General features: G+C 45.7%; 1 protein-coding gene across 7 annotated transcripts in view; it reads right to left on the bottom strand.

The window, feature by feature from the left end:
* The window catches only part of FAM168A (family with sequence similarity 168 member A), a 200685-nt gene that overhangs the window by 12918 nt on the left and 167078 nt on the right, over window positions 1–20689 (bottom strand). For 5 of the 7 annotated variants that reach the window (XM_030042369.2, XM_030042367.2, XM_030042368.2 and 2 more), the window contains 2 exons: window positions 11913–11993; window positions 278–403 (listed from right to left, as the gene is read on the bottom strand). In XM_030042369.2, the coding sequence (XP_029898229.1) occupies window positions 278–403; window positions 11913–11993 (207 nt within the window). The remainder of the gene's footprint in view (window positions 1–277; window positions 404–11912; window positions 11994–20689) is intronic. The other 2 variants (XM_041118548.1, XM_030042371.2) reach the window with 1 other exon arrangement.

Here is a 20689-nt window from a genome sequence, read left to right on the forward strand (position 1 = left end):
GAAGGGAATTGCAGCAGCAGCGCAATGCTCCCACTGGGCAGCTCTGGGCACAGAAGGTGATGGATCAGCTCCATGGTGCCAGCGAGCACCCCCAGGACCTGCAGCACCCTCACCTGTCAGGGGTCAGCACTCAGGGAAGGACACACGGACGCATGGACATGAAGGATCCCATCCGTTTGCTGATCCCAAGTAACCCCATCCCCAAATAACCCACAGGAGGGGAGGCAAATGGGCACAAAACAACCAAGTAAAACCCCAGAAGAAAAGGTTTATTTACTGAATGCTGCAGAAGAAGCCTGATAAGTTCTGTTCTCGGTCCCGGTGTCCACCGGGAGGTGGAAGGTGCCCTCCGTGGCACAGGAGGAAGAGGTCTGTGGCCAGGCTTGCTTCATCAGAAGTGTAGCTTGAGTAGAGACAGAGAAGAGTTGTCACACAGAGCAATGAAGATACAACTTCCCGCATTTATGTCACATTTGAACCACTTTGCTGTTCTCTTCCTTACCCTCCCACCTTTTAAGGACAACTATCCGTAGGAATTTCACACCGTGGTTCCTCTGGCCCCACCTGCTCCCCATGAAGGGATGGTTTGCACAGCACATTGCAGCAAACCAGTTACCTACCCCAAACAACTGGTTTCCCGAGCTAAGCAACCTGCATGAAGATCTACATGTGGGGGACGTGGCCAGCAGAGACACCATCCCTCTCCAGATACCACCGGTCACCTCTGTGCATAGGGACCAGTAACAGCTGTCCTTGACCTTGTGTTTCCCAGCTGGAAAACAGGCTGAGCCTGATGTGCAAGGCATTTTATTTACAGTAAAACCCTTTGAGATGCTTGCATGGCAGGTACCACTAGTGGACAAGGTACTGGTCACTGTGACCATCCCATCACAGTGTTAGGTGGTCCTTAGAAACTCTGGAAAGGACAGTCAGCAGAAGAAGTGGCTTCGGGCAGGTTGCCCTGTATCCCAGTTTGCAGAAAAGTATTTATAAAGCCAACCAAGATAATCCAGAAGAATCTCAAGAGGCAAATCTTGTGGGATTTGAGAAGGGACCAACAGAATTCAGTCATTTTGTGGGTCATAAATTTTCTGAAAGAGGAAAAGGTCTTACACTAACTGCCATAATGCACCTGTGTATGATGAACCAGCACTGGCTATACCTTTATCCTATATCCAAACGCATTGCCAATGCTCATCTAAGAAGGACTGCTGTCACACCGAAGGCACACCTACGGAGAAGGCAGATCACCAACACAAGCTGACAACCAGGCTCCTTCCCAAAGTTGGTGCCTCTGGGAAAGGCTTAACAGGTTTTTTTCTTTTTTTTTTTTCTGTCCCCTGAAACTATGGATCTGTCCTAACTTTTTGTTCCAGACTAATCTCAAATGGTGGCCCCCACCATCCTTGGTTTAAGTCCCACCACCTCCCAACACGAATGCATATATCTTTTGAGAGCCTCAGCCAGTTATTACAGCTCGCTGCTCACCAGCTTAACAAGCTGCTCTGGCTGTCATTATGAAAGAAATAAGCTCCAGGTTTTCCATGTACTGCAGTATATACTTTGCACACCCAGCTACTAAGGAAAGAAAACCAAGCGAGGGTTGATCGATCCTCAGCAAGCCACTCAGTGATTAGACCTCGCTGTGAAGTTGTGGAGGATAAAGGAGGTAAAATGATGCAGCTGCTGGAATCAAAGAAAATCACTGATTGATGGCTTCTTTAAAGGTATTGTCTGTGAACACAGAAGGTAGACTGTTGAGACGCTCTCTCTCCACCAAATTCTGAATTTCCCAAGATCTCTAGAAGGTTGGAGGTCAGACCACGTCCCCGTCGTCCCCTTCTCCCTGTGCGGGTGGCGTTAGGGACAGGTAGGATTTCCCTAGGGATGTGGTAAAGGGATTTTGGGTCAGATCTGCCAACTCAAGAGACTTCTGGAGGAAAAAAACAAAGGTGTAATTTTGTAGGCAGGGAACTGTTTCTGATAGCAGAACCAGCCAAGCTCGGACAAAGCAGTCTTGGGCAGAAAGAGGAGCTCTTTGGGAGGGACACCACAGCCCACAGGAGGAGGTGGTGGGTTCCTTATACTCCCATCAGCCCCAAGGGCATCACACATGAAGACATTTTAAAGCTGCACTTCATAATTCCTTCTCCCAAGCAAGTTCCTGCCCCCCAAGGGGCTCGGCGCTAAGTCCCAAAGAAGGGACTTCATGACTTGGTCAGGACTTGTAAACCTTTCTGCAAAGGCAAGAGCAATGATGTTTCAAACCCCTCCAACGCCTCCATGTCTGCTCAGACTCTTAATTAACCATCTCTGAAGATCCAGCTGTAAATCTGGAGTGCCACAGGGCTGGAAGTTGGGGATGAGCGATTGAGGAAGCCAAGGAGGAATCGGCACTGGTGCCACAGCCCGTGCCAGCCGCAACGCAGGTCCTCATGGTTGGGCACCACTGCCCAGAGAGAACGGAGAAGCACTGCCGCAGGTCTGTTGGCCCACCAAAAACTCGTGAGACCACTCTCCTAGCGTGGGGCAGAAATACAGGAGCATGGAGGACACCCAGCAGTGATGCCTTACTGGACGGCATGGCAATCATCAGCTGTGTGGAGATGTTTATGGGGGCAAGATCTGGCTGGATGGTGCTCCGCTGCTGGAGACATGGAAACGTGCTCCTCCCTCCTCAGCTTCTCCCAGAGAAAACCAGGAGGTTTGTGGGAAGTGAGGGACTCGGAGCACAATTTCTCCTCCACTCAAGTACTGATCACATTCTGCTCCGAGCCTGTGCCCCCTGCCAAAGGTTTGTGAGTTATTAAGGATTTCCAAACTGCCTTGCTTTATTTTCCATGGTACACTGCACTCCTGAACATCACACTGGAGAGCTAACTCCCAGCGCTGAGACAGAAACACTCTTTCACTTACACTTTTATTCAAAATCAGATTGATTTTTGCCTCTGGATTTCACAAAGGTTTTAATCTCCAAGACTGATGAGACAATTTATTTAGATGTTACGTGAATCCTTCCTCTGCAGTTTCTCCTCTCCACATTAGACCTACCAAAAAATCAAGGTAATCTGGGTTGGAGACGGTTGGGAGCTTGCCATAGCTATACATGTTCCTTATATTAAATCATGGATCCTCGGAGAATCCATCACTTAAAACTACACAAAAGGTGAACCAAGGAGGCTTCTAGAAACATTAATATCTCCTGGTCCTTTGCAAGAGCTACAATTCATAGAGGTTACAATCCAGCCATGACTATCTAATATAATTTAAGATCTATCTCCTGCCAGTGTCTTCTGGATTTGGTTTAGCCTTTTGCCTGCGCTGTTCATTGAAAAATAAAGAGCTTTTATTCATTATCTCCCTGGCAAATCTAGTGGTGGGGACTGGGCAAGCAATGTGAACTGAGCAGGGGTCTCTGCAGCGCTGGGACTGGTCTGTCTCCCTGCGAGGACCTCTAGCCAATGTGCTAATGTTCAAGACATATTTTAAGTGGAAAAGAGAAAAATATGAACCAGATATGCCTGAAGAAAATTCTGTGAATTAACTGGAGTACAGAATCACAATGAAAGGACGAAGCAGATGATACAGTATATACGGTATATATATTTCTTGCTTCTCTCTGCCAACCTTATTTGTGATGGATACAGCCTTGAGCCTCGTACAAAGTTTGCAATAAGCTTAATTCCCCAGGCAGCCCCATTACCATGAGCCTGAGTGCCCCAAAACGGTGGGAGCACTTGTTCTTAGAAAGCCTTGCAAGGCTCTACAGGATGTTCACCCCACCAGACCCCAAGATACCCACCTTAGGGGACCCATTGATGCCCCTAAAAAGTCGGTGGGCGCCTACAGAGAATGGTTCAGAGCACTTATGTGGGGAAAGACGATGCCTACGCTTTCCCTCTGCAGAGCAATGTTTCCTCTGGGGAGGACCCAGAAGCAGGAATGAGGGATTGGAGCCTCCGTCCTGTCCCACAACATCCCCACAGAGACCCCTAATTTCCGAGGGTGATTTTAGAAATATCTGTTCTGCTCTGGAAGGGCACTGAAGTAATGGATGCAAAGCATTATTCTCCCCTGCATTATTAATAAATGCAGTTAAAGCATAAGCCAGCCTCCGTGCAAAAAGTGTGTGCCCTACTTTCAGGAAAATAAAAAGGCATGCTTTAATGAAGGAAGTTAAAACAAAACAACCATCTCAGGAAGACAGAATGCCTGGGAGGGAACATGCACCAGGCCTAATGAAGACATACATTATTTTTTTTTTTTTTAAATTGGCGTGCCTCGTGTCTCTGCAGCAGAGTGATTTTAGGCGCTCATTTTTATATACTTGAAAGGAATTTTTTTTAATAACACTGCCCTCAATAACCAGGCTTATTGCAAGCATAAGAGTTTGCAATGCCAGTGTTTTGCAGTCATCTTGTAGCCTGCCTTACGTCTCTCCCTCTAACAAATATGGAAAAACACCAACAGGAAAATCACACAAGGCAGAAACTTGTGTTGTTTCAATGAATCAGGATGGAAAGAAATTAATTCCCTTGCTTGATGTAGGGCTCCTTTGGCTGAGCTTTGCAAGCAATGCAGTGGCTGGCTGTTATCTATGCCTTGGGAAGGGTTGCTTTGAAATAAACTTGGTGCTCAAACATTAGCAAATATTGACCAGATACCTGACATCGACAGAGGGAGGAATCAAGACTGGTTCCAATTACCATTTTCCTTTCTCCACGGCTACTGGACCTGCATGGACCAAGGGGATTCTCCAGGATCCAGAATTCTCCAAGCTCCTTTCCATGTCTCCTTGTGCTTCTCAGATTGAGGCAATTACAAAGTTTGGGGCACTAAATCATTTACTTTTCCATGTGGATCCCAGGGTCTGGGGAACCATGAGGTCAACAGAAGAGCATGAGCATTGCTGACTTCCAGTGTGGCATCAGGGACTGTAGCGTGAGTGTTTGGGAGGACATCAAGGATGAAAGGGGATGCCACATAAGTAGCAGGTATTTGAAAAACAGACTTTGAAAATTAACCACCACTGATGCACTTCTCTTCAGTTGGGGTGAACCACACCAAGGGCAGGAGCAGAGGGCAGTCTTCGTCTTCGCTCGTGGTTCATCTCTTGCTAAGATTTTGCATGGAAGCCCAGCAAAACTCATGAGGTTTGGGGCAAGAGATACCTAACCAGAGAGAGCTCGTCTGAGGAACACCTTTAGGGTGGACCAGAGAGGGTGATCAAGCTTGTACACAACAGTTTCTTTCAAGACTGACAGCTCACTTCCAGTTACATCCCACAAATTCAGAAGTCACAAGCAAAGGATGCTCTTCCCACCCTTTTCAACATCTATTCCAAGTAGCATTAAGGGGCACATTTGCCTGGTTAACCTACATATCGAGAATCAGATAACCAAACATGAAACTTTGGTTTGTGATTGCTTTTTTAATGATCCTGAAGGATTTCTGCCAGCAGGTACCACCCCCCTCCCAGCCTGGGAGGTTTTAAACAGAAGAACATTGTCGGTGGATGGGATGCTTTTGAGAGTAGCAATTCTGCTGCGAACATACAGCATCTCTTTCTGCAGTGAGGCAGCTGAAGGCTCAACATCTAAAATTCCTTAAAAATACATTTAGAATTAGTCTTCTGTTTCAGAATCAAAGATTTTAAAAATAAAGCTGATCCCCTCTGATTCCCAGTGTGTTTGATGGATGGCATGAACCCCAGCAGCATGTTCTTCTCTGCGGCAGGTTTATTTCCAGCCTCCTGTATGACAGCAGCTGATTCAATTTGAGTAAACGCTCTCCATACCGATACAGACGACTGGTTTTTAACTCAGCCACTGAACCACAGTATTACTTTAAGTCAATTCCATTTAACACAGTGGAGGACGCTGCTTGCTCTGTCGCATGTACCCACTGCTGGACTATTTTATGGAGCTTATTTTGCATTAGTTGTCTCTCAAAAATTCTTAATTTTTCTCCTTTACACATGTTTTCCATAGAGAAGTGACCACAGACAGTGGGTCCAATGCTGGGAGGTCCTGAGCGGCACAGCCCGTGCCTGCTTCCCGCAGTTGTTAATGTGGCATTTTGCCTGCAGCAGAATTGGGATCTTAAGAAACATAATTCAATAAAAACTGGCAGGGAGTTGCAAATAGCTTGAAAAAGCCTCTAAATTTAAGAAGGGTCCAAGCCAGGATTGCCTCTGTAGCCTTTGCTCTGCCTCTAAAGACAATGTTGACAGATGCTGTCCTCACTCACAGCATCACACAGGCGTTTTCTTTCTCCACTAACTGGTGCTTGTGCATCCCCCGCTCCTGAGCCGCTGGTCTGAGCATAGGCGAGTCCACGAAAGCATCTTTCCTCCCGGCTGCACACGAACAAGCTGAGGGCTCTGAACCATGCCTCCTACGAGATAAATCTCCAAATAGTGGGGAAAAAAAGCCTGCTGTGATACTAAATTGATTTCAAGAGCTGCATGATTGTTTATGGGGAGAATGGAGGTTTCTGCACAAGAGGAGTTGGGTTGAGGAGCACCGATTTTAATCTTCACCGTTTCCTTGCTAATTTAGTGCTTAGCTATGTTGCGTTACGCACTGGAAGATTTTTGTTCTCACCGCAAAATGACCTGTCAGCTTTCTGGACATTAGGAGATTTCTAATATGAAAATTATTAAAGGCATTTTTTAAGAATTGTAAACAGAGAAATGAAATTTAAATGTCAAGATGGCTGCGAAGGCTTTCTTGCTTGAGCGTTAAGCTGCGTAACAAAAAGATCTGGCGAGGGGGGACAAAACGATCAGAGGATTTTTTTAGAGAAAGCAAGTCGGTAAAGATTAGGATTGCACTTCAGAAGGGAGCATCGGGGGAATGAACAAAAGGCTGGCTGGCACAAAGAAGATTGACCAGGGCTCTCGTTTCCCCTTTCACACCATGCAAATCTAAAGCAACAGACAATTATTTGCATTGCTTTAAAAAAAAAAAATCAGTAACTCAAGCCTTAATTAATCTGCAGAACTGCTTGCTGCAAAGTATTGTAGCGATAAAATATAGCAAGAATCAAAGCACGGGGGAGGTTAAGCATCTTTAATGAAAGAGAGGACACCCACAGCCACAGCCACCAGGACAAAGGTAGGGAAAAATCAAAGTCTTTGTGGTTTTGTGCTTATAAAAGCCGCTGACTAACAAGGTTTGGGGCGGATTATTCTATACCGAACAATCACAAGGAATCTTCTGAAGGTCGATCTGGCTGTTTTCAGGGAAGAGAGACCAGGGCGGATGGACAACCCAGCCCTCGCTGAGTGTGGGGGCTCCTTTCTGCTGGGTGGAGGACACAGGCTGTAGATGCCGCTGCAGGAACGATGGGGCTCAAGAGGGTGTGCCCAAGGGCTCACTGCTGCCCACCTGTGTGAACCCCAATTTCCAGGGTTATCCCTGTGTTTTCTTGTTCTTTCCTGGTCTTCTTGACTGTTTCTTCACTGTCTGGTTTGGGACATCCACTTCTTTCTTGTCTTTGTTGTGCAGGCAAGCAACTTCTTTGCTCGAGAGAAGGAGGCTTGTCCTCCAGCCCACTCCAGGACCTACACTTCTACAAGCCAGGTGCATCCCATTTCTCAATCTATTCCTACTATCCTAACCTATGCCAAGAAAGCAATCCCATAAAACATCATCTTAGAGGTCTCCTTCTCTGAGGGTATCTTGACTATGTATCAGAGTTACTTCAGAGAGCATCTACAAACCCCGCCTTGGGTTCCTGTTCCTCATGAGCATGAAGGACATCCCAGGCAGGATTCATCTCAAGCTCTGCTGGTAGGGCAGACAGGCATCCATGGGACGTCTGTCCCCAAAGATGGGCTAGATGTCTCTCTGGGGAGGTCTGTCTTTCTCTCCACTGAATACAGAGGGACCTGGGCTAGAAGGATTAGAGACCTAAGGTCTATACAGCTAAAGGGAACCAAATCTTCCCTAAATATGGCAATTGCTGCAGCTGTTTAAAATACTTGAAATTTTCCTAGTCTTTTCTCTTTCTTTTTAATTTGGAAAATTAAACTTAGCTGAACTAAAATCTTTCCAGGGGAATGTGTGGATTTCATCAAGATTTTGCAAAGAAAAGTATTTTGTTTGGATAGCAACACAGCATTTCTGGGGGGTGTTTCCATTTGTTTTCTAATAGGAACTCCAGCTCCCAAGGATGGTGTCTGAGATGGACAAGAAGCAATACAAAAGACCCCCCCAGAATTCTTCATCCTGCAGTGATTTGGTGTTCCCTCTCACTTGGGTGTCCCCTTGGCCATCTCACCACTCAGTGGTGGAGCTCCTGCCTGCGCAAGGCACAGGCAGTGGCTGGGGACAAGAGACCTTTTATAATGTCCAGGCCAATACGCAGGAACACTGCTGTATTTACATCCCTGGCTAAGCAGGGAGGACGTTGCCAGCCTCTGGCAGGACAAGTTACTAATAAATTTGTGGGTTTTTTTAATGCTGTAGAGCTCTTTTCACTTTACTCTTTCAGTGTTATATCCTTCAGGGGAATTTGAGGGTGGCCAGCACGCATCTAGGGGAACAAAACTTGTTTCATATTACACGTTAAGATTTTTAGTGGGAAGAAATGCAGCTAAAGACCCTACCAGAAGCACATAAAACCAAACAAAACACAACAGATCCCTTACAGAGTCATCCGCAGTAAACGGCTTTATTTAATAACCTTGCAAAATAACAGTGAATTTAAACTGTGATGTGGAGAAGACAGCACCAAAAGTTTTTGGCAATGAAATGCTCATTCCTGCTTCATCAGCCTTGGAAAGCTCCTGAGCCTGGGGATCCACTGATTTTACAACAACCGGGAGACTGAAAACTTGGCAATTCAAAGGAGAAAGGGTTTAGCAAGACTGCAACAAAGTCCAGCTTTGTGTTCATTACGCAAGCATCTATTTCACTCCAATGACTACTGAACACTTAGATGAAAAGAAGGCTTTATTCAGAAGTTTTAAAATCCTGCAGCTCTTTTGAGGCGAAGCATTCAGAATAAACATCTCAGCCAACCGAAAAGCCATGAAGTCAAAACAACGGGTGAGATATTATTTTTCATCTCCAATGTGTGCTTGGAAATGGGTGAGCAAGAGATTTTTTCAGGCCTTTTTCATAAAAACCATGAAAAAAGGCACAGTCCTGATTTCAGAAATGCTTTTCCAATCACAGTTCAGACACTGCCAATTCTTGCATTTGACCTGTGTGAGCGTACCCCTTAAAAAAAATGCTCCAATAACACACAGACTAAAAAAACCACAGCTAATAAATAATGTTCTGATCATAGAATGGTTTGGGTTGGAAGGCACCTTCAAGTATCATCCAGTTCCAACCCCCCTGCCATGGGCAGGGACACCTTCCACTAGATCAGGTTGCTCAAAGCCCCATCCAACCTGGCCTTGAACACTGCCAGGGATGGGGCAGCCACAACTTCTCTGGGCAACCTGTTCCAGTGCCTCACCACCCTCACAGTGAAGAACTTCTTCCTTACATCGAATCTAAATCTGCCCTCTTTCAGTTTAAAGCCATTACCCTTTGTCCTATCTTCCACTAGACCAGGTTGCTCAAAGCCCCATCCAACCTGACCTTGAACACTTCCAATGATGGGGTATCCACAGCTTCGCTGGGCAGCAAGATCTCAAGATTGCTATTAAATAGGAGATTTCCTTTTCTTATACTAACTTTCACTTAATTCACTCCAGATAAGAGTCACACTTTCAAACTGCTACTTAGCCCTTGGGTTTCTGCCACCCTTTGTCATGCCAAGAGGGTCCCGTCCCCCAGGTAATTTGGCTGAAAGCAGAAAACTTAACTGCATTTTAAAAACTCAAGGTCACTTGGTCCTTCCAAAGGGCTGGTTTCAGTAAAGTACTTAAATGTAGGTTTGACTTCAGTTAAATTATTTCCTGAGCAGGGCCTAAGAGAAGTCTTCAACTCCAAAAAGAAAAAGACTTCTATAAAGGTTTCCAAATTTGGGCTCAAAAGCATAAAAAAGCAAGCGATTGATTTAGCAGAGCAACTCAAATATTCCTCATTAAGCACAGAACCTTATTAGTCTGTGCTGTGGTGAAGACAACTCCTTGTGGACAGGTGGGAATTACTCCACGACTCCTGCTTTGGAGTAACTTCTCTGACTTAAAAATAGTGGAAGGTCCCCTCCTCCTGGAATAAGAAGTGTCCTTGCTGGAAGCTATTTGACAGAAGCTCCCGTGATTAATTTACATGGTATCCTCACCTACATGAATCTTCTACCATTGGCAGCCCTTGGCTATAAGCATTTCCCCCATCTCCCCACCTCATGTAGATGAGGTGTTCAACCTCAAAGTGATGGACAGGGGATGACTAGGTTTGTAGTCATGCCACCCACGTGCTTTGATGGCCTTCTCCCCTCCAGTTCTCTCCGGCCAGGCAGGAAGGTCCTGGACGTGTGTGTGTCCTCCTCCATCCAGACCCTTCTCTACAATATAACCGGAGCCATGGCCTGGGTACGTGTTTGGCCAAGCGACAACAGAGGAAACCAGACAGAAGGGAGGTGTGGAGGGATGGTACTCAACAGCAGGGAAGGGAAGGATCTTGGCAGTCTAGTCATGGGGTTTTCTCAAAAAAAAATCACGGCTAATGGAGGAATTCAAACGAGAAGTGGCTTTGTGGGTGATAAGGGGAAGCCTCCTTCCAGTGAGAGGAGCAGAAGGAACAAGGGAGATGCTTGCTTGGAAAGGTAAAAGGTGAAGAGGACAGACATTGTTGGCTGAGCTAGAAGAGCAATAAGGCTCTGGACACCAGGAATGAATGGAGTGGGCGTTGTTTCTGTCAATAAGGACAAGCAGCCTGTGCTAGATATGAGTAAGAGGGAGGCAAAGAGGGGGATGACATGGTTAAAGCAGTGGGCTGGGAAAATTATTTTCGTACCAGCTCTCTGAAAGGATGGGGAAGAATTTGCCAAGATTTGAGACAGCAAAGAGAGCAGAGCTCCAGGGTAGGGGCTGAGCTACGGAGGATGAACGCGTTACCCATCAGCCTGGCTGGTAGGATGGTTCAGAGGAACTGCAAAGGAGGATGCAAAAGAGCATGTGGCTCCAAGTAAGGTTTCCCAGAAATAGATGGGGAGTAGTGGAGAAGGGAATAAAGGACGGAGCTTGGCTGAGCTTTCATGGAAAGCTGGAAGAGGCGGATGACAAATACATCCCAATGGACACACTGCAGCAGAGGTAGAAAACAACTGGCCAAACTGGGAAAACTAAGGGAAAACAAGATTTTATGGAGGAGAGTGAAGCTGGTACTGTCAATGATAACCAGCACACCAAGGCTCAGGCAGAATTGTTCCTGAGTTTGGCCGGGAAGAGCTTGCTGCATCTTTGGAAGAGCCATTTTAGGGCAGTGTGAAGGGCAGGAGCTGAACAGAAGACACTAGGACAGACCGAGAATCCATCAGTGCCACAGGAAAGCGGGGGACAGTAAAGACACGGCACGGGAGACCCAGACACCAAACAGGACACGGTTCCTGACATTTCTGCATCTATGACATGGAAGGAGGAGAGAGGGACAAGCAGGGGGAAGGGGAAGGCAATCTCGGCGAGACAGCGTGAGGTATTCAGAAAATATTAAAAGCCATCAGTGTGCAGGTATCACAGCAATGAGGATTGTAAAATTCCTGGGATTAGTATTAAGATATAATTCATGGCTCAAAAGTACTTTGCAAAATAGACAAATATTCACAATGGTGGGCATGAAGTTAATGGCAGAGTTAGGAAGGGAAGAGCTTAATACAGGCCCCTTGCCTGGGAAGTATTTGCTGACAAGCACATGGAAACTGCTGGGTTTTGTACACTGAGCAGCAAAAGGTAAATCCTCTTGCATGTTTCAACATGCCTGATCTCTTCTCCATACACAGATTTTTACCTGGGGCATAGCCGGGGCTGCTGGTTGGATACATGTTTGGGTTGTAGGCTGGGGCAGCGGTGGGATAGCCCGTCGGATAACCTGCAATGAGAAAAAAAGAGAAATTATGCTTTTGTCAACAGGGAGAGAGAAAAGGACAGCATCCCTGGGAAGCAATAAACAACCTGTGTGAGCAAAGAGGCCAGCGGCACAGCTGAGAGGTAAAGCACAGATGTATTCTCAGTTGGCCAGGGTATAGGAAGGACTGTGAATGCACTCTACAGACTTACATGTGACATCATCAGTATTTCATCTTTATTCCTCTAGAAAACAAGGACGATAACCAGAATGCAGAATGCAGGAATGTTCACTGTGCTCTGAAGAAAACTACCAAGAAAATACACACACTGAATGCAGAACTCAGCTACAAAAAACCACCAGCGCTGCAGTATTTGAAAGGTTTTCCTTGGCTGCTTTCAGCCATCATAGCTTGATCATCGTACCACTTTTTGCATTCTAACAGCAGAGCTCAGCACCCAGCCCGAGTCCTCGGTGCTCAGCACTTCCATTAACCAGAGCTTCTTGCTAAAGGGAAGGTAGAGACATTGCATGAAAACATGCCAGCCCTTATATTCACTCATGGCTGCACAACTGCCATCCCTGGGAGGGACCCAATTACCTGCCAGGCCACCTGGAAGGAACACGCATGGCAGCTTGTACCCTTTGAAGCCGCATGAGGTTTTAATGGGCACTTTAGAAAAGGTTGCAGAGGCATCTTCAATTTTCATCATCTTCACTCAGATCGGTCACAGGGAGTTCAGGGGAAATAATCTAAACAGTCAGCTACACGGAGGCTTGGAAATCACCGTACGCTGCAGACCCAAGTCCCTGTGTGCACCCACACACAGTGCAGATGTCTTCCACCAAACTCTTACTTCATTAGAAGTTCTTGTCCTCTACAAAGACCACAGACGACAACCTCTGCACCTTGGTCTCCTCCATTTTTGCTTTTGTTTACTGCCCTACTTCGACTTCTTGGAAGTCTTCCTGACTGAAAACACTAACACTCGAGTAATTCCATCCTTTCTCACGTGCTCCTGTGTAAATCCCTCTGACAGACCGAACGGGACATGTTAATCTTCCTTTGTTGGCGGAGAGTTTGGCTTTGCTGTGCTTCACGGCCATGGCCACCGCCCTGGTTTATCTGTGCATCTCGTTGGCCATCGTCCCAGAGCAGAGCCAACCCAATGGCAGACAAAATGACCCTTGGAGAGTCTTTCTATGCCAAGCTCCACTGACGCTGTCTGCTGGTTGCCAGCAAAGGCTGGAAGAGGTAATTAGCAGTCAATTCACACCCCATCTTTTTTTTTTTTTTGCTTTATTAAATAAAAGCGAGTGTGGGCCTTTCCTCTCCCTTTCTGAGCAGTAAGACAAACACATCGCAATCTCTTCCTCCTGTGCCCCAAAGCTCCCTGCTCTTTGACTACGTGCAGATTTCTAAAACCTGGCACCCGTCACACAGCTGACTACTGCGGCAAAATTTTGAGGTTCATTTGAATAAATCTAATTCAACAATCATGACCACTGTACTGGAATAAATGACTGTATGTTCTACCCTCTCATTTTCATCAGTGATATATTTGGCTTCTAAATCAGGTTAATTAAAAATTGCTGTAGTTAATGTTGGATAAGCAGCAGTTTAACAGATTTTTTTTTTTTTTTTTTTAGGCTACATAAAACTATGTTGTCATCATACTCAGGAATATATACAGCCTTTTAGCAATCAAGAAGCTCCTCGGAAAGTTATTTGCAGATCCAGTGATTGCAAGCAGAACATTAATGATGAAGATCTTAAATCAGAAATATGCTTGCCTACTCTCTGCTTCATTAGAAGATAACAATTTCTTTTCCAGTACATTCATCGCTCCAGGGTCCTCCCACGGTCTGCTCGAGCTCAATGATCCCGCTTTGCCTCCTGACCAATCTGGCTAGGGGTGTTAAACCAACTCTAGCTCACTTCTTGACCACACCAAGCATATTTTCCCTATAATCCTCTCAACCGTGTTCCTACATGGGGTTTCACCGCCTCAGCACACAGTTTAGTAGCCGATGGCTCTGTGTGCATGCCATGGTGTTGGGAAGTCCCTTGCTCATCAGCTAAGGATGAGATCTAGATGATAGCCTTTTGGGGCACCAAGGGGTTCTTCTGGTCTTTGATGCTGGTTAATCCCCCCCAAGTAAGTCCTGAATCCCATGAACTGCTGCAGTAGTCCTTAATAATAGTCCTTAAGTAACAGTTCTTAAATCAACAAGCATGAAAAACATAGTCCTGTGTGGCTACATGCAGCAAAAGTTTAATCTGTGCCCTCTGAGATATCACCAGCAGTCACACACTACCATATTCAGCAAAAAACCCTTCTCTTTTACTCAGACCAGAATTTTCAACATTAGGTTTACAGGCAAAAAACAAGCCTGAAATAAATCAGACCACTTTCAGACCACAGGAAAACTGTGGCTTTGGGTAAGCTTTTCCATGCAGCCCATTATTGAAAGACTTCACAGTTATTTCAGGCAGATGGAGACAACCATATATTTAGGTCTTCTTTCTCTTTTGGGGGGTTTAACTTATGCTTGGTAGGACTGCGTCTTGCTTACTGTGGTATCTTTTGTTGTTCTGAAAGAAAGTTATGGCCATTTTCAGAATAATTTCATTTCAGATAAATACCGTTTCTATCAAGGAAGCTTTAATAGCTTCGGATGCGAAAAGATGCAGCCAGCCCTGCTCTACTCTATCTTCCACTCTGATCTCATAAACTTTGATAAGTGCTGACCTCCAGCAAGAAAACTTGTCCTTTCTATTTCAAGGGGAAACGGAGATGGGAAAGGTGCAGGAAAATTAATGTGGTTTGCTCCTTTTTTGGACATACTAAAAGATAAGAAAGTAGTAGAATCTGGGGCAATTTGTGCCAGGGGAAACACGCTTGAAAATTCCCAGCACTCAAAACCCACTGGGTTTAAAAATACATGAGACAGTTTTATACCTTATTGGTTTTTGAGCTGTTAGGATTTATGTTTGTTGGCTCTTCTTCATCCCCCAAATGACCACAAACAAGCTTCCTCAGGAAAGCAAAAGCTGCAATCCCCATGATGGTCCCCATGTCTTACATCCCCTAGGGTAGAAGACAAAGCCTGGATCTAACGACCAGGGATGAGCTCAGGAGAGGTGGCAGCACCAAAGCATCTGCCACACTGCTCTGATTTTCCCCCTGGATACCCTAAGAGATCTCCAGTAAATCCCTGTCCCTCCTGCTGACCCTGCTCCCCTCCTACCACATCTGTCTTGCTTCTTCACCTTGAATCAAAAATAACAGCAAGTGGGCCAAACCCACTTGTTTTGTGTTGAGTGCTGCTAATCTTCATGGGCTTCCTGCTGGAGACATGAAAATGTCAGGGACAGAAAGAAAATATCCTTTACTTTCTACTTGTACAGATCTACACATGATGGGACCCTGTCTCTGCTGGGGCTTGGGGCCTTATTACAGCAATGATACAGAAGGAAAGAAAAATGAGATGAAAACATATTGAACAAAATTTATTAGAGTCCTCACAGAAGAAATCAAAAGTTGTTTTCTTGCTTTATTTTAATTTAATATCATCTCCACAATCAATAGGAGTAGGAAAGCCAGTGTTCATTTAATGTTCTCCCCAAGGAAAATATACAGCACTCCAACTCAGAGAAGCACTAACTGAACTGCTTTAAAAATTACGACTCAATAACTGGCTGTGCAAAGTGAAGAGCACACAGGGCTGCATCAAGTAGGTATTTTAAAGCTGTCTTTAATTTTTCATGTATTTCTAAATGTTTCTATACCATTATTTCCAGCTCTGCTCACCCCTGTCCTCTTTGGTGCAATGCTGCTTTTGATTAATGGCTTTTAGGCTACGAGTCCCAGCTACCCACCCCCTCTTTTTAACATGCACACCTTTAGGAGATGCACTAGTAAAGGAGTTAATGAAATAATTTAAAAAAGAGTGGCATACAGAGCCTTCAAATGTGTTTAACCACCAGCTTTGTTTAGCCCAGGCTCCTTCGTGATTATACTCAGAACACCCATAATAAAGCAGTTAGCTTATATTTCCAGCTATATATATTTTACTGCCTACATGGAAGACAGATGCGTCTGTAACCGTACACACAAGCTCACCGCAGACCTCTTCTGCACGAGACAAGAAATGGTTGGATGGGGCATTTAAGACAGCTCTTTCCATCCTGGCAGCCTTCTGGGATAGCTTATTCCTGGTCTCGAGGTACTGAGCTCCTACGCAGACGCTGTGGTTGTTCTGTACCTCAGTAGACAAAAAATGCTGAATTACTGGGGAGAAATGAGAGGGCAGGAGAAAAAAACACAGAGATGTCAGCAGGCAAAGGGCTGCCCTCGGAGGAAAGGTTAGCAGCAGGGTGGGGAGGATTAAAGAATTGAACAGGCAGCGATAGAGGGGAAGGGTATATTTGGGCTCATTCAAGGATTAGAGTTGTTATATTCTCTTAATTCACTTCAGCATTTGAAATTCAGGGCGCTCATACCCAGCCCCAGGTGCAAACCAGCTCCAGCTCATCCTTCCCACGAGCCACTGGAAAAAAACCTTGCGACACCCTGTAGGTCGGCACCACCAGGCTCCATAGGACCATGCACGAGGGACAAAGTGAAATTAAAACCCCATGACAAAGGCACCTGTGGCAAGTTTTAGAGGGGAAGTCCCAATTCAAAGGTCTCCTCCTCATTTGTCTGCTTCCTCTAAAGTAAACTTCAGCATACACTGCCCATCCTCACCGTAAATGAGCAACCTGCATCCACAGAATCACAGAATGATTTGGGTTGGAAGGGACCTTCAAAGATCATCCAGTCCAACGCCCTGCCATGGGCAGGGACATCTTCAACCAGATCAGGTTGCTCAAAGCTCCATCCAACCTGGCCTTGAACACTTCCAGGTATGGGGCATCCACAGCTTCTCTGGGCAACCTCTTCCGATGTCTCACTACCCTCATCGTAAAGAATTTTTTCCTTACGTCCAATCCAAACCTACCCTCCTTCAGTTTAAAACCATTACCCCTTGTCCTGTCACTGCAGGCCTTGGTAAAAAGCCTCTCTCCATCTTTCTTAGAGCCACCTTTATATATTAAAAGGCTGCAATAAGGTCTCCCAGGCGCCTTCTCTTCTCCGGGCTGAACAACCCCAACTCTCTCAGCCTGTCCTCACAGCAGAGGTGTTCCAGCCCTCTGATCATTTTCGTGTCCCCCCCCTGGACCCGCTCCAACAGGTCCCTGTCTCTTCTGTGCTGAGGACCCCAGAGCTGGACGCAGAACTGCAGGTGGGGTCTCACCAGAGCGGAGCAGAGGGGCAGAATCCCCTCCCTCGACCTGCTGGCCACGCTGATGGTGATGCAGCCCACCACACGGTTGGCCTTCTGGGCTGTGAGCGCACATTGCCGGGTCATGTCCAATTTTTCATCCACCAGTATTCCGAAGTCCTTCTCCACAAGGCTGCTCTCCATCCCTTCATCCTCCAACCTGTATGGATACCGGGGATTGCCCCGACCCATGTGCAGAACCTTGCACTTGGCCTTGTTGAACGTCATGAGGTTCACCTGGGTCCACTCCTCAACCCTGTCCAGGTCCCTTTGGATGGCATCACTTCCCTCTAGCGTATCACTCCAATCCAGATTTGGAAAAATGGAGTGAATTTACAAAAAGACAAAACTGCAGATGCATTATTACAATACTCTTTGACAGTGAAGAACCTCCTTAGGTTAACCAGTATCTTAGCCAGGCTGCGAGCCTGCCTCTGTAAGCTTTAGGTCTGATCCTGGAGCTTCAGAGACACCAACATGTGGTACCAAGCAGGGATTAGGCCACATCTCCCCCCAGATTTCATTCATGTTTCTAATTGTGTCACCTACCGTGCATATTTCTTACACCCATCTCACACAGCCTTCTGAAGGCACACTATAAACCTTGATATATAGTAAGATTCACGCCCTCTTGTCCTCCTGTTTCTGGATATGGGCTCTCCTCTGTGTACAAAGGTCACAAAAGCCACGTCCAAGAGACAGTGGGGTGCTCAGGAACCACTGTGGACTTCAGGGGACCTTCCCTGGGGCTCTGCCACTCACTTCTCCCCTCCAGCCCTGCTGAAATGGAGAAACAACCCCTTGTCCACACACCCAAGGCACACAGATGTTAAAAAGTGGAGCAGACAGAGCACTTCAGAGTACTTAGAAAAGGAATCAATACGGTGATCTGAACCTGTCATGCTGAACTGGTCTGGTGATCCCACACCAAAGTCCTTCTCAAAAGGTGCTCGCTGGTTTTGAGCAGCCCAAACTCAACATGTTCACCCAGGGTTTGGCATCTGCCAGCAGCATCTACCACAATCCATCCACCCACAATTTCACGCCACGTATGGGTGAGCTTCCAGCTCCAGATCACAAGCAAAATTGTCAGGAGCATCTAAATAAGATACCAGTCAATGCAGCACTGAAAATCCACAAGTGGTAGGTCTCTGCAGGACTTAGGTACTCCTGAAACTCTTGAAAAAGAACTTGCTTCTCTTTGGCTAGGGAGCCCAGGTGGTTTGGTCCATACTTCAGATCTTCCACCAGTGATTAGGTAAATGAATTGTCACTTACAACACTGATTTCCAAAATGTGCCATTTAATTTTTCAAGAATAGTTTCTGTTGGCCATTATCTGATTAGGATTTAAATTGCTACCAGCAGCCTAAATTAATTTACAAGACAAAATATTCTCCTTAATTCTTTTTCCTAGCAAGTCTCGAGGAGTGATACAATCCTAATAGTGGCCATATCACAGGGATTTTTACAGGCACAGATAATAAAGTCCCTTATCGAACTGCAGGACAAGGCACTATAAAACCAACCACACTTCAACTCATTGAACCACTGCCACTAAGGACTCCAGCTCACCGTTGCTCAGATGCTTGCTGCATTATCTCAAGAGCTCCTTAACTACCAACATTCAACGGACTAAAAAGCCAGGCAGCCACACAAAACTGTTCATATTGTGTCATTTGTTGCTCCAAGGTGGATAAATTCAAGGGACCATTTTACTAATTCTCCCCTTTTAAACCCCTAAACCACTGTATGCCAGTTTGTTTCTGCTGAGCGATAGCTATGAAGCTGCAACAGGTCAAGGAACATTTTGTCTTTACGATCACCTCTTCAAGTCAGCCCTATGAAGCCAAAGTATTTTCACCTGCAAAATACTTTCATGTTATGTTTTAAGGCCATCTACCATTTCTCATTCTTTATTGCCTAGACCTCAGAAACTCTTCAAAAATATTATTTATGAGTACCTTCTCAGGACAGAAACGTGACAAACTTCATGTCTTCAACTTCACACCGCTGTAAATCCATTCCCTCTAGACTGACTGGGAATTTATTCTTGCAAAAAGTCACATTCTGTGACATGAATGTGCAAATTTGGTACTTGAGGAATTACCCCAGAGCTGAGAAACTGAAGAGCAGACACCATATAGGCTTCCTGGAGTAGCTCCACCAAAGCCTCCACCAGCCAGACTTGCAGCAACGCTCTTGAACGTTGATTGCCGGTAGCAATGACATCAGAAAGAATGAGCCTAATTATCATTGGGGGGCACAGAGAAAATAGCTGAGAAAGACATCTGGGAACTAATTCTGCATTGGAAACCAAGCCTCCAGGGATGAAGAGCTACAGCATTTCGGAAATGACATGCAGCATAAATTTAAACAAACCTTGCTCTCCCATGGCATGAACCTTTCTCCATCCAGAAGGCTGTCTTTTCAGCCCACCTTGCTCCTCGCACAGCCGCAGAGCTTGGGGCTTGGGCCATGAATCTCCTCCTGCCTTTTGGGGAGCTGTCCCCCAGGGAATATCCCTTGGTGTATGGGAGGTAGGGAGGAGACCTCTGAATGGCTTCTTACGGAGGGCATTTTATACAGCTTTCCTGTTCAATGGGAACTATTTAAAACATCACTTACTTATATCAAAGATTAATTGCTCCAGATTTATCCCACCTAAATTAGATGTGTAGCTGCCTTGATACAACACCGTTGCCTACCTGGTACACAGCAGGTATTCCTGCCACATCACTTTAGATGTTCACGGCCACCCTGTTCATCCCCTTCCATAAGCCATGACCCAACGCTACCAGGCTGCTCTTTTTATGGGTCCAGCTGCCTTGGTGGGCACGGGGGCTGCACCAAGGTCAGCGGAGAGCAACGCTTCTAAGACCAAGCACCTGATTTACCAGCCAGGAGCTCTTTGTCACAAGTGACTTACAGACTAAGGGCTCTTAGGATCCTACAGGTATGAAGATTGTCAGTGTGTTTTAAGATGTTACCATCCTTCAGCTAGAACTCGGGTCAAACTCAGTCCTAAAACATCAAGACACATCTCATCCATTAGACTTCACTTACCCCCAGCTTAATTCGGCCTCGTGCATTTTAAAAGGCAAATCTATTCTACTGGAACTCCTTTTATAGCTCAAAATGTACATTCCCCAATTCACAGACTTTTCCAAATCAAATTTAAGTCTAGAAGCAGTCTCCAACTCAGGAGGACAGAGCTGAAACCCTCCTAAACTGATTTCTATTTTGTTTTATGGTTAACACTTTAAATTACATGAATCTGAGTAAATCCTGTTTTGCCAGCTCACAAATGCAACTACAGCAGGAAGGATGGCATAAGCTTTTCTTTCTTCCCTAATCAGGCAGAACCATTTAACAGTAGAATCAAGCACA

The sequence above is a fragment of the Aquila chrysaetos genome, chromosome 19 (assembly GCF_900496995.4).
Source record: "Aquila chrysaetos chrysaetos chromosome 19, bAquChr1.4, whole genome shotgun sequence".
NCBI lineage: Eukaryota > Metazoa > Chordata > Aves > Accipitriformes > Accipitridae > Aquila > Aquila chrysaetos.